This window comes from Actinia tenebrosa, unplaced genomic scaffold (genome assembly GCF_029948245.1).
Source record: "Actinia tenebrosa isolate PJP-AT-01 unplaced genomic scaffold, QUT_ActTen_1.0 PGA_scaffold0__85_contigs__length_37466705, whole genome shotgun sequence".
Classification (NCBI taxonomy): domain Eukaryota; kingdom Metazoa; phylum Cnidaria; class Anthozoa; order Actiniaria; family Actiniidae; genus Actinia; species Actinia tenebrosa.
The window spans coordinates 2,054,015-2,068,532 of NW_028292569.1; the positions used below are offsets into that span (position 1 = coordinate 2,054,015).

A 14,518-nucleotide genomic window follows, 5' to 3' on the forward strand; every position below is an offset into this window, starting at 1 on the left:
ACCCCTGGTTCAAGTAAGGGCGCCGGTGTTCCTAAATCAGGTTAGCGGATACTCCTATATCGGATAAGGGAAACAATGCATCAGATACACTAGACTTTTTAACATATATTTTCAACCGACTGCATGCGTTGCAGAGGTGCAAGGGATTAGCCGATAATTTCTTTTTTTTTGTTACGATATTTTGAATCAGTATCTGCTGCTATCCCATATCACCCATTTGATAGCACGATTACATCATAACTGAATACACTCTTTTTATTCCATACATGAAAAACTATATACATGGAATCCCTTTAAATAGAACGTATCACAGCGAAGTTCTCAGAACAATTGGAAAATTAATACTATAGTTACGTTATCATCGCGATCCTTACAAATGATTCATCGATATAGTTTTTCATCCTTAGCTTTTGTCCTTCCATGAACAAACGAACTAGTTTATGATTTTCGTCAAAAAAGAGCACTCATGAAGAAAAGGTATATCTATTGGATAATGTTTTTCACATTGCAAGATCTGAGATGTTACTATGCTCAACCAGATGACGGTAAGTATTAAAATATTCCTGTATCTTGGTATGTGAAATAAGGTCTTGACCTTAATATATTATAGAAAATAGTCACGTTGCTTGTTAGATTTCAAGAAAATTCCATCGCATTCAATTCGATTCTTTCATAGTTTTTGTTTATTTGTCAATCGACTTAATTTGAATGATGCGTTAAGTACATGCAATATAAAATAGAAATATATAAAACATATATAGTTTTGGAACTTGAATTCAAAGCTGTACATTTTCGTCGATCGACTGCCCCTGGACTGAAATTTGAAATAAAATCGACTTAAACAAGTACTATATATTGGAATGTTCACAAACAAAACAATAAGTAGATTGTGCCAATTGCCATTCCTTATTAAAGTTTTTCCCCAAAACTAATCATACATTTTGATGAGTGGTATTTTTGGTTTTACTCTTATTCCAAGGGTATTATTACAGCGTAGAATATGAGCCACTTAATGATACACCAGAAGATGAAGGACGGTATTCTGGTGGCCGTGCTGGTGAGGTCAACAAGGATGCAGGTGGAGGTAAGTGGACAGATGAACCGGAACTCTCGCCGCATTGTAGCCAGTAGGTGGCTGGGGTGGAAAACGGTATCTGAAGTCATTAGAATTAAGTGAAGTCGAAAAAAAAGTAAAGGAAGAAAGTTAAAAACAAGTGGTTCAAAGGTAAAATTGAAGGGTTGGGAAAGTAGTAACAAACAATCTAAATAAAGGAATAAAATTAAAAATGGCGGAGGTATAAAATCATGATGGGAGGTATAGGATGACTTGATTGGTTATGCGAAAGAAACCGACAAACAGGCAGACAGACAATAAAGAATCATTTGAAAATAAATTGATTGATGGATGGGTTGATAGATGGATTGACGAACTAATATGAGAATGGATGGATGAATGCATGGATTAATAGCTGTGTGAATTAATGAGGTACTTCGCGATACCTTATATTGAGTACAGCTTGCTAAAAGGAGCACTAAGACAAACACGCTTCTTCATTCGTGATTTTGTTGGTTACTGTAAGAATTTAAGTAACTAAGGAATTCGCTAAAATGCTTCAAAGTACTCTCAATTGTAGGCATCAGCATCATTGATAGCATAATGTATTTATGTATAATTGACATTGTTGCCTTTTCTATGCTCAACAGAACACGAATGTCATCATGCGATGGACCTTGCTTTGTTGTTCGACTCTTCATATTCCATAACGACAGACGCATGGGTAAAGATGAAAGAAGCTGCTAAGAGGTTGACCGATGGGTTAGATATTTCTTCAGATGGTGCACACGTCTCTATCCTGGTATACAGTACTAATGTCGATGATTATTACATGTTCGATGAGAATGCTGACAAAGGAAAGATTTCGAAGTTGATTGAAGGACTGAAATACTACGGTGAATGGCCAAGACTTGACCGCGCACTTAGTGCTATTCCTCATCGTGTGTTTTCACCTTTTAATGGAGCAAGAAGTGATGTTCCAAAGGTGGTGGTTGTATTCACAGATGGAAAACTAGAAGGTAGGTATGATCAGTATTTTATCAAGTGTATCTCTATCAAGTACTTTTCATTAAAAAAATGACAATTAGTTTACATCAGTTTAGTAATCACATCAGTATAGTAATTCTTTCTTTTTTGTAGGCCCTTCAACCAAGCTAGGGCAATCTGATTTGCTAAACTCCCTTGCTCGTTCTATCGAAAATCTACGCCGCAAAGATGTAATGCTATATGGTGTCGCTACCAGCGGGGTCACTAATAATCAAGTTTTTGATATGATTGCTGGAGATCAATCAAGAATAATGGACATAAATAACATGGAACAGCTCATCAATAAATTGCGAAATATCAGCATAGAGATTTGTAGAGGTATGTACTAAGGTCTTGTCTCATGGTAGCGAGTTTTAAGAAAGAGTTAACTTTTCACCACTGACATGATGTAGAAGATATAACTAACTAAAAACTAGTGTGAGCTGCGTCAGTAAGTTTTTTCATCTTTTCACGGTATATAATTTACCTTTTCATCATTACTGTGACATGGTGTAGAGTAAAAACAAATCAAAAACGCATTTCATTGACCAAGATGAAAAATCAAAAAGCCTGTTATTTTGGGCTAACATAGGCTTCCTTGAAACCTTTAGTTTTAGGCGCATATTGTAATGTTATTTTGTTTTATTTTTAGTCGTCTTTACCATTTTTCTTTCATCAACAGAATACAAAAAGCAAAATTTAAACAAGAATGCGATTTCTTCAAGTTCTGTCGAGTCAACCATAACAGTGACGACAACTACCATCGTCATGGTTAAAGTAACAGCTGGTGAGTCCCTGTTGCCTACACCTCCAGTTCAATCTGATTTCATACACTGAGGCTATTGAAACTAGCAAGTCGACATTGACTGTTTCACCAAGTCAAGTACCCCTTTCTGTAGGGCAGGCTAGAGCAAGCGAATCACTGCCATTCTCAACCAGCGCTACTACAGCTTCTTCGTTTACATCGATGCCTACTGCTGTTAACTCCTTGACACCTATGCCAGTCAACCAACTTACTCTGATTAAAATAACTCCCACAGAACCGTATCCTTTTCTTCTACGTCACCAAGTCAAGCAGCTTCTCTGGTACAGCCATTGCCACTGCTGGCGAATCATTATCGCTTTCTTCATCCAGCCAAACTGCGCCAGCTATAAAACCTGTTGAATCCAGCATTAACTTATCAACCAAACCATCAATCAAGGGATCACCCTCAACAGCTGAAACATCCCATGTCGCCCACAACATCTTCTATTGAGCATATGTCTGCTATAGATACTTCTACAGGCAGCGCATCATTGTCACCCACACCTTCGAGCCCGGTCACCTCGTCAGCGTCTGCTATAGTCGGCGAGTCCTTGTCGCCTTTATCTTCAGTCTTCTAATGAACTTACTACGTCTACCACAGAGACTTTCTACAGCCAGTGCAGCTTTATCAACTACGCCATCGAGCCTGGAAGCCACATCAGCTGGAACTGCTACTGCGGTCGAATCATCGTCGCCCTCCTCACCTTCAAGTGGAATTACGTCTACTACAGATACTTCTACAGTCAGTGCAAGCATTATCATCCACACCTTCCAGCCAAGTCACCTCGAAAGAGTCGACTTCTGCAACTACACCATCGAGCCAGCCAGCATCATCGACAGAGACTGCTGCAGCAAGTGAATCTACTTCGTCTGCTATTTCTATTCAATCTACATCTCACACTGGTAGATGCAACCCACACACCTCCAATCGTTGCTTCTCCTGTTGAATCTGGTTCAACATCTTCCTAGATACATGGTAAGTACTTTTGCTTTGTCAATTGCACTTGCTGTAGTCAAGAATAAATCAAATAACAAAGTGAGATTGTATGAAACAAATTAACATATGAATGTATAAATGAATGAATACACTTATTTTGCAGCGATGATCTGACTCCAGGATAAGATATCCAGTTGATGTGCACGGCTGGTAATGATGAGCATTTAAAATGATCAAGTTGCTGTTCGAACAAAAAAGCGAAACTATGGCATATCGTACGAAAGTTAAGAAGAAGTAAAATTAAAAGAAAAAAAAGAAACGGTTGACCACATACATACTCTCAATTTCTCATCCTCACACCTCCCCACTCTCTATAAAGGCTACCACTCATGCATACTATAAACATAATTATATTACATGCACACATGGCACACACACAACACCTGGAAGCACTAAAAAATGCGTTCTGATTTCCTTTAATGAAAACTGATTTATATATATATATATACCACGCTGGAGACGAAAAAATGCGAGGTTAGGCTAAGTTATAAAACACAAATGATCATGACACAGCCACTGTCACTGAAGATAAAGGAGTTGACATGACCAAATAAAATAAAAAAAAGCCAAAAACTACCTTTTCGATGACCAATCAGAATCCCGTATCTACGGTCTCATGATCTCTCTACTGGCAAAATTGCTCAACCAATAACCTTTCAGCAGGTGGATTTTACTCTTCGTTGAACTTTGGAAATTTGAAGCTGATCGTATGACCCAAGCTACTTTCACACCTTTGTACCCTAATACTAGAATTGACTGAAACCCGTTACCGTAGACATGGCATTTATGTTAGCTGAATTTTGGAAGTATTAAGCGGAATCGAATTAATCTTAAATCCAAAGCCCATAGCCTTTAAAAAACGCGCTAATTATTGCTGAGAAATGAAAACTAGAACTTGAGACCTCCTGCCGACATGGGATCGTCATGTTGATATAAGTTTAAGTTAATTTAAGAGCCACATTTTTGAAAATATAAAACAAGAAAGTATTCATGAGGGCAAGTGAAAGTACCACGCTAGACAATTGGCCTTATATAATCGAATTATATTTCTATCTTAAAATGAAAGGAACAATTTATAGTGAACATCACGGATCAGTGCGTTCTCATTGTTAGACCCAATTTGTCGCATTGTTTATAAATATGCTTCACAATTTACAGGTACTGACAGGTAAAATCTAAAACATCCCTAGAAAAAAAATTGAATCCTAAAAATGAAGTCAATTTAGGAAACAACCCTTTGCTTTAACAACTTTTTTATCAATAAAATAAAACGTTGTAAAAAAGATGCTTACGCTAAAGTTCGTCCGCAACGTGTCTCGGGGAGTATTTTCAATGTGAATGCACCAATTGCTGTAGGAAGCTAGTGTCAAAAGTCTTGACGTGAATAATAAAGTAGTCTATGTCATTGTTTACGCTTAATCGATGATTCAAGCTCCTACGGATCAAGAGAGGTCAAGCCCACTAGTTTCTAGTGGAAGGACGAAAAAATAGCGAAATATAGTTTGTAGAAAATGACGCTGACAAGAGTTCTTCAGATTCTAGTCCTATCTTCTTTAATATTCGGATGTTTCTCCATATTTCATCACATACGAGGTAAGAAATGCAATTAATATTTGTTGTTTGTTAATTGTCATTTAAGTAATTCGAAATTGTATACTGAAATGCCAGAGAAATGCTATCCCTTAAAAATCAATCGTACATTCATAATCTGTAGGTGATTTTTTTTACTTTAAGAAAGCTTAAGTAAGATAGGCGCTTTCAGTGGTGGTTTGAAGAAAGTGTTCACATTTTGTCAAATAAATTAGAGCGAAAAAGAAGCTTAGTACATGGTAAATTAGTTCTAAGCGTTTAATTTTGACAGCTATCTGGAGTACAAAGTACAGTTTCTGAAAGTAGACTAATCATGATATAGAATGTTGGTAGTTTTTGTCACATATTAAGCCAAATAACAACAAGCAAAGTCCGAAACATAGCGTGCACAAGATAATTAACTAAGACAGAGGGATCTTAAAATACAAATATGTAATGTCGTGTGTGCCTGGCTACAGGTGAAATGTTAAAAATTTACTACATCGACTACTCAACGATGTGAACCAAATGTCACATTTACCAACGACCATAATGCCCAGAAATAAAAGAACATTAAGCCAACTTAACTGGACAATCTTTAAAAGTTCTGAAAGTTTGGTTTAATGTTGATAACATTTTGGAGGTTATCTAAAAAATATAAATTATAGTAAAGAGATATCAAAAGCCACATGCTTTAGTAACACTGTACAAGTGACATTAAGCAATCAAAATCATATTTTTTTCCTTGAAACGAACTACTTGAGGTTTGAAAACTAAGCTTTCAGTTTTGCATTATATATGTTATATAATAATATAACGAAAATGATTAATAAGCCGATGCCCACAAGATTTTTTAGCTTAAGGGCATCTACATTATACCATACATTGCTAGACATTAGTTTAGTTTAGACCTGATAAGGCACTAATGTAGTGCGAAAGCTCGGTAAAAAAATGGAAGAAAAAAATTCAATTTAGTAGTCTGTTTTTGTTTGTTTGTCTGTTTGTATGTTGTTGTTGTTGTTGTTTTTTTTTGAAAAAAAGATAATATTCCTTAAAATAACACGTGCATATATTTTCTTTGTACGATAGCAAAATTTCATTCAAAGGAAACTAATGAGACACGCACCAGAACTCCTAGCTATAAATATATTAATATTAATGATGAATCTTGGTTAAATTTGGCCAATGATGGCACTTTGCGTAAAATTTTTAATTTTTGACCTTATCCTATATTTTGTTAACATGTCAAATCGTTGCTGTTTTGAAAAAAAATGTTTTGGCTGATATTGCTTATTATTATTATGTTTTCGTTATGAATCCCAGATGAATTTTCAAGAAAATTTAGACGTGCTGCACCTTCTGCTGATGCTGCTGGAAAAGGTTAGTATTGCCAGTTCTATGCATCGTAAAACAGAAATTACAGCACTTCATTTTTTGATTTCTTTTTTTCAGATCCTTGTAAGAATCCAATGGACCTTTTATTCGTGCTCGACAGCTCCGAAAGCGTCGGTGCAGCTAACTGGGAGAAGATATTAAACTTCACGAAGAAAGTTGCCTCAAAATTTGACGTCAAATACACACGTTTTGGTGTCATCCAATATCACTCTATCCCAGAGGTTCCTATCGTTTTAAGGTCGTTCCACGACAACACAACCTTGGATGATGCTATTGGAAGTATCTATTACAAGCCAGGATCCACACGTACCGACCTAGCCATCACTAAAGCAGCCGAGGTATTCAATACATCTCCTCTGCGAAAAGCAAGTCGAGTTGCCATATTTGTCATCGGTGGTCGGTCCACGGATCTATTTGTTTCCAAAGGACAGAGCATCAATGCAACAGACTTAATTAAAGAGCCATCAGCTGCGCTGCATGCTGCTCATGTTGCTGTATATGCAGCTTCTGTTTCAGAGGGTCTTCCAGCAGCGGAAAGTACGGCCTTCAAGGCAGAGCTCAATATCCTGACCAGTAATCCTCCACTTGACCACATCTTTGAAAGTACTACTTTTGATGATCTGCTTTCTACTAAACCAGCTGAAGTTGCCAAGAAAACCTGTATCGGTGAGTGTTAATCCTTTATTAACTTTGTCTTTTTTGCAAAGCTTGTCCATACGATTCGTTACTTTGCGTGCCTTCTCCCAAATGCTTTCCTATGCTCTGCTCTGCTCTTCTTAGCGTTGGTAGATTAGCTTCGTTGGATTGGCGTTGCCGCTGTGCTGTGTTGTGCTTCTCGATTTATTACAAACTGCAGCATTCTTTAATGGAATAAGTAAGTATAAGTATATCTCACTGTCTAACAAATAATTTTCTTCTTCTATTAGTTAATGGCGGTATGTCAGCCTGGTCAGCCTGGTCTACCTGCAGCGTCACGTGTGGAACTGGAACAAGAGTGCGCATGCGTACTTGCAACAACCCAAAGCCTAATAACGGTGGATTACCTTGTACAGAAAGCACTGTTGAAACTGGAGAATGTAGCGTCCAACCCTGCCCAGGTATAGCTTACTGACACACGAAATCACGACAATGACAATGACTTTGGCAACTGCCATCATTATTATTATTTAAAACTGGACATTAGGGAATGTGCAGAACAGATATAATTTGACATAATCGCCATTTTCTTTAACGGTTTTGAAAAATATAGTATTCGGGCAGAAACAATTACAAAATTTATTTTATTAATACTTCTTAATAGTTATATAAGTTTTATTCCATCATTTTTATTTGTTGAATTAATATGGGTAACTTGATAAATACTGTTAATGATTTGTAAGGGATATTATTGACATTTATTATGATATATATCGTTATATATATATATTTTGTTACTGAATATTTATTAACTTGAAGGAAGAACGATACAATAAATCACACTTTAAATAAATGATTACTGAATCAATTCATGCAAGAAAAAGGAAAAAAAAAAAAAAAAAAAAAGATATCCTACTTCTCATCTACAGTGACTAAAAACTGCTTTTATTCTTGCAAAAGTAATGTAAGTAATGAAGCTACTGAAAAAGTAATATAGTAACAATTGATTTGATAACCAAATTGTAATGAATTATTATTGTAGTTTAGTGTTAACAGCGTGAGGCGCAAAAGCATGATCATATTTAGGCATTTGCATACTAATATGCACGCGTTTTGATGCAAACGAGCTTTAATCTTCAAATAATACATGCCTTATATGGTAACACCAACCAGCTTCGCTTGGCAATTTGTCAGTTTAACATACCAGTGCATAAAAGTATGCGAATCTATTATTATCGTCATACTTTTGCAATTCGCACAGTAATAATGTCTAATAATGCATAACATCTTGCTAATGAGTTCTTTTTATCATTCTGTGCTAATCTCATAACCGATCGATCTAACCTATTAACCACTGACCTAATCTACTGCATGACGACGTCATGGTAAGTATTAACTATGATTATGTAAACTCATATATGAAATATATGTATGTATGTTGAATTACAAGTATTAGTCACGGTGTACGAGCTTAACCTCCCCAATGCGCGCAGTAAGGCTCATTATCTTAATAATTAAGGTATTCTAAAACTCGTACAATAAAAGTTTGGATAAATACATCTTTCTAGAATTGTGGTCAGACAAAGCTGTAGTAGGTATCTGTCAATAAATCTCTGCATTATTTCACCAATTGACGGGTTGCAAGCAATCCCAAGAGAGTCAAAAGACAAAAAACATGGCGGCCATTGTGGTGCCGTTAACAATGATGCTAATGAGAAATCTTTTGTTCAATGGCACCAACATGGCCGCGATGACGTAACGTGCAATCGAAGAATATAAAAAATAACGCTGAGCGATTAAAGGATGGTTCATTTGGCACACTCATTAACATAAGTGAGACCTACCCCTTCCCATACCCCTCCCCCCTACGTATATAAATATATATAATTATAGGAAATTATGATTAGCCATAGCACATAGTTAATATGCTGTCACGTTCTTTTACATCCATCAGGACATGGATCTTCTAATCCCGGAATTACCACGGCACCCTCGGCCTCGTCGTCTTCAAATTCAACCCTCCCTTCTTCATCATTAATGCCTAATGCAACTAACCCATCATCATCTGGCAATTCCTCTGTTCTTTTTCCAACAAACCCAAATGCAAACTCTACTAATCCACAATTGACCAATGGATCATCAACGCCATCTTCTCAAAATGTGACTTTGCCACCTGAACCGTCAACTCCAAATGCTACAATGACTCAAATCCCTTTGCCGTCAAACTACACTCCATCGACACCTGATGTTAACAATACCTCTCCAATGCTACCAAAATATAACCTCACATCGTTAATCTCTAATAAAACCCGACCATCTACGAATAACCCGGCAGTTCCCAAGCCAGAAGCAGAGTCCCCATGGCCAGCTACGTCAAGCAGCTGTAAACCTAATCAGCCTGCTTCCTATGGCTATCCAGATCTCAGAAGTACGTTAAGAGCTCAAATGGCACCTTTTGTTTTTTACTATCAAGAGTCTTGAAAATCCGTATCATAGGCTTTGCTGTCAAATTGAAAAAACTACTTAAATTGATTATATGGACTATCAGATTAATTATGTATTACTGTACTATGCATTATAACGAGCGGCTCACAGTTTGTTTCATAGATGGACTATGTAATAACGGTATGTGTCTGATTTTTTGTCTTATTTTTTCAGCATGTGGCAATGGTTTTGAACCCATAAGCTTGTCGCCTCATCAGCTTTCTGCCTCGTCAACTTACTCCAAAGATACTGGTGACAAGATCATTCAGTTCCGACATGCGCCTTACAACGGCATCATAAACAACACACAGAATGCAGGTTAGTTTGAAAATCTAATGAGGATGAGGTAGCTAATGTAAGTTGTAAGTTTATTAATATAAATTTTTATTTTGCACATAATGTTTTCTTTCCTTTTCAGACCACGTGTCATTCTCTTGGGAATAACATATTTTTTTGAGCTGTATCCTTATTTATGTGTCTTCCCGCGCACAACTGTTAGACAAAGAACTGGTACCCTAGTGAATGACACGTGGTCTGAAATGGGAAAATATTAATTATGTCCAAACTAAAAAAGACTTATTTTTTCTTTTTCACGAAGACTATTAACATCAAAAAACTAATATCCTCAAAACTTTATTAACATTATTAAAAACATAATGCCGGTCTTCCGTGCTATTAAAAAAAACAATCCATAATTGTTATGTGCCGTAATCTTGATGCCCTTACTGCATTATTTTAACATCTTAGGAGCTTGGTGTGCCGAGCATCAGTTCGCTGTCAGTCAAGACGCAAACCAATATTTTTCAATCGACCTTGGTACACCAACACTCATTGGTAAGGTGGCCACACAAGGTATGGAGCACTGGGACAACTGGGTCTACACATATGCTCTCAAATATAGTATTGACAATATCAACTGGAAAAATTACCCAAGGGTAAGTATGCTTAACAAATAGGACTTTATCATAAGTGAACTTTTGGGTACCCAAGGTTTCCAGACGCGATCATCCTTTGATGTCGATAGTTGGGGATAATAGACATTCCATCACACGGCAGCCGTGTAGCCTCGCATTCAAATTCCTCGAGATGAGGTCATTGAGCGGCGCGGTGTGCAATTAACTTGGTATTCTCCTGAAAAGAAGAAGAAGAAGAAGAAAAAAAAGTGTGAAAATGCAACATGAAACAATTTTAACTTTATAATATGAATAATAACTTTTTTCTTCGGTGAAGACCCTCCAAGGAAACTGCGACCGTAGGTCAATCACAGAAAACATTCTCAATCCACCTGTACTTGCCCGATTCCTTCACGTTAATCCTACTTCATGGTACACATCTTTTGATCCTGCAAAACACGATATCTGTATGAGAGTTGGTGTTTATAAATGTAGAGGTAAGTTGTAGTCGTAACTGTTGTTACGTATGTTTTGATCCTGCAAAACACGATATCTGTATGGGAGTTGGTGTTTATAAATGTAGAGGTAAGCTGTAGTCGTAACTGTTGTTACGTATGTTTTGATGATGGTGTCATTATGTCACTACCAAAACCAAGATGCTTTGCAGACCTACATTTTCCCCACCTTTTCTTTTCTATTTTTTTTCTTTCTTTTTTATGTTACTTTTGGATTCATTATAAAAGTAATAACTTTTCAAATTCGATGGAAGGAAGCCAAAACAATTGAAAGCGTAAAGCATACGTCGTATAAAAATGAAAATATTCGTGATTTAAATCGAAATTTATACAGTTTCAAGATGATATAATGTTTGTTTTCCTTTCTAGACTGCAAACTTGTTCCAGTTTCTAGGTGTAATATCAATGACCTTGGTAAGGAAACGACTACTTTTGTTTTCTTTTTTTCTATACAATTTAATTGCCCTGAGCTATTGACCTGGGATCAAGGTTTTATAATACAATCATTTCATTTTCTAAGAAGGCTATTAATACAAACATGTACACTTGTCACTTAAGATTTTTAAAAAAATTCGCTCTGACCTATTCACCTGGAATATAGATTCCACAATAGGGTTTTTTTTCTTTTTTTCTGTGAAGTCTATTTATACAATTGTCACGTGATAAATGCTAACAAAGTTGAAAACATTGTTATTTTGGGGAAGACGACGAAAACTAACACGAAAGAATAAAAAGGTAGGGTATCTTTAGATGTTCTGCTCAGAGGACTGTATATTTGTTCCTTTTTCGTTTGCTCGTTCGTTCGTTCGTTCATTCGTTAGTCTGACTCTGATGTAACTCAGGAGGGTCGGATCCAGGGATGGTAAAAGAGGTGACTAAAACACTCACTCCCCCTTTTCTCGAATTCCTGGTAAAACCTTTGTAATAGACACCTCATTCTAAAATTCCTGGATCCATCCCTGTCTAACTATTTGGCGTTTTGATATCTTGTTATTTTGCCTGCTTGGTAGTTCCTTTGAATACATTTTTGCTTTCTTTTTTTAAACTGTTTGCTTGTTTGTTTTTCATTTTCGCTTCTAGTCGGATTACTTGAACGCTTTCGTGTGTATATAGCTGTCTGAATACTTCCTAATTCCAGTGTTTTTTTAACTCTTCCTCTATTTTAACTTAATTTAACAGCTCCAAAGCGTCGTCGACAATCATATTGATTCGCTTTTACATCCAGCTTGGAAACGCAACACACTGTGTAGCTGAAATAATCATCCCAGAAACTTGACATAAAAAAGTGCAGCAGATCCGGAAAGACAAGCTATTTGCTTACGAAATGAAGAACTGTAGTTTTAAATATATACCTTGAGCAACAGACCACGCGCAATCAGTATAATTTACGTTACTTTAAAACTGAAAACTCGAGTTTAGCTATTTCGTGATTTTTTATTCGTAATCTACATGAGGTAAAACAATGGTGCTGCAAATTCAAGTTAATGGGGTTAAAAAAATATGCGCTTTGTGCATCTAGCTGCAGGAGCTCGTGGGAATTGACCATGCACGTGCTTTCAGCACTAGGTCTTTTTATGCTCCAGTGGCAGATACATTTTATATGTTTCGTGCCATGAACGCAAAACTGAGTATCATCTCCAAGTGTCTTGAATTAACGAGAAGCAATCACGCGCTCTTACTTGATCAAAGAAAGGAATCAATCTGTAATTCTTTACCGTGCCGTATGCACTGCCTTTTCATAGTCATATGAATTCAGTTCTTCAAGGTCAGAGCTAGGCGAGAGTAGTTGCACGAGAGAAAGAAACAGGACTTTTCCCTCTCTTGTGAGGAAAAATGTATCTCCATGCACAGTCAACTTTGTCTCCCGCCTCCATTTTTGGATGCGCTTTTGTTATGATTTGTATCCAAGTCACTGGAGCACATGATTAATTTCTCTAAAAATTACATCAATTGTTCCCTGCTCCAAATGTGCCCTCCACCTCGCGCTTTTGGAAGCAGCACGAACATTCTAGTTTTCAAATCTCTGCCATAAATTGAAGTAACCATGCATTGTAAGAGCTTAGTTTTTTTTGCATCCGCTTTCTAAGGTTGGTAGAAAAAGTCAGAGAAAGGCTTTTTCTTCAAAAACTGAAGAAAAAGCCTTTCTTCATAGTCTAACAGTAGGTCGCTTGCATCACTATTATTAATAAAGCAAAAATAAAGGGGGGAGTTTTGTAATCTAAATTATTTAACAATAATATAATTAATTATAATAACAGCATACAACAGTTGAATCTTTCGCCAAATGTCCCGACATAAACAGACATTAAATCCATATAATTCATCAACATATTCATGATATATTTATACTGATTTAATAGTATATATTCCCATTATCCTATAAAGCGTACCATTTCGTTGCTCCACAATCATGTAACGGTAAAGAAACTAATTTTGCTTTAAATTATTGCCAATAAATAATACTTAATCTTTATTCATTTAATTTTTTTCTTTTTTCGGTTTGTTTTACTTTCTTGATCTGATTTTCTGATTTTTAATGATTTTGTCGTCTTTCTTAGTAAAATAATTATTTTAAGTCTGTAACGGCACTTACATTTATATAGCTCGGTATTCGGTTTTTCACGTGTTTTGGTAATCATAACTTTATTATTTTTCTTACTTTGTTGGACTACCTTTGGTTTTTGCGGGAATTTTTGTTCCAAAACGCTTGTGCTCATCCCTCCAACTTTGGTACGCTAAGCCACTGCTGCCCCAATCGAAAATGTAAAAAGCACAGCGCGTGTGATTAACTTTGATTGACGCCCGCGAAAAAAAAAAAGCCTTTCAGTATATATGTTGCAGCTACAGATTTCGAGTAATATTGAGAACTGCTCTTACTCCATTAAGATTACTTTTGTTATTTCTAATGATAATGGTCACGTCTATGTAAGCATGAAATGAGATGTGTTCACTGCTCAGACATGGGATGTAGCTTGGTGGCGACATCGAGCCGGGACACCAGTAGCCCAGCATCAGTGCTTAAAAAGTGAAAATGATTCCAATACATTTGTTAATTTGTTTGCCCTAATTTTATGAAAATTTCGTGTTAAATTCTGCCTTCGAACAAAAAGAAACCTTTTCAATGTATAGAAATGGAAATATATA

General features: G+C 36.3%; 2 protein-coding genes across 4 annotated transcripts; both read left to right on the forward strand.

Annotated features, from left to right (window-relative positions):
- The first annotated feature begins 328 nt into the window (after nt 1-328).
- On the forward strand, nt 329-3,744 carry LOC116307835 (uncharacterized). Its single transcript, XM_089025996.1, has 7 exons — nt 329-545; nt 980-1,084; nt 1,705-2,073; nt 2,195-2,419; nt 2,733-2,867; nt 2,980-3,166; nt 3,366-3,744. The coding sequence occupies exons 1-7, from the start codon at nt 467-469 to the stop codon at nt 3,742-3,744; spliced, it is 1,479 nt and encodes a 492-aa protein (XP_088882122.1). The 5' UTR covers nt 329-466.
- Nucleotides 3,745-5,316: 1,572 nt separating this feature from the next.
- Nucleotides 5,317-13,847, forward strand: LOC116307828 (coadhesin). Of its 3 annotated transcripts, none has more exons than XR_016119006.1 (10): nt 5,317-5,475; nt 6,775-6,831; nt 6,904-7,512; nt 7,773-7,943; nt 9,437-9,910; nt 10,141-10,284; nt 10,714-10,901; nt 11,197-11,444; nt 11,744-11,788; nt 12,554-12,589. XR_016119006.1 is itself a non-coding variant. In XM_089025700.1 (10 exons), the coding sequence occupies exons 1-10, from the start codon at nt 5,394-5,396 to the stop codon at nt 12,580-12,582; spliced, it is 1,959 nt and encodes a 652-aa protein (XP_088881826.1). In that variant the 5' UTR covers nt 5,317-5,393; the 3' UTR covers nt 12,583-13,847. The 3 variants fall into 3 exon arrangements, 2 of the variants coding, with proteins under 2 accessions (XP_088881826.1, XP_088881827.1); XM_089025700.1 differs by having other exon boundaries at nt 11,197-11,356; nt 12,554-13,847; XM_089025701.1 differs by having other exon boundaries at nt 9,818-9,910; nt 11,197-11,356; nt 12,554-13,847.
- The last annotated feature ends 671 nt before the right edge of the window (nt 13,848-14,518 follow it).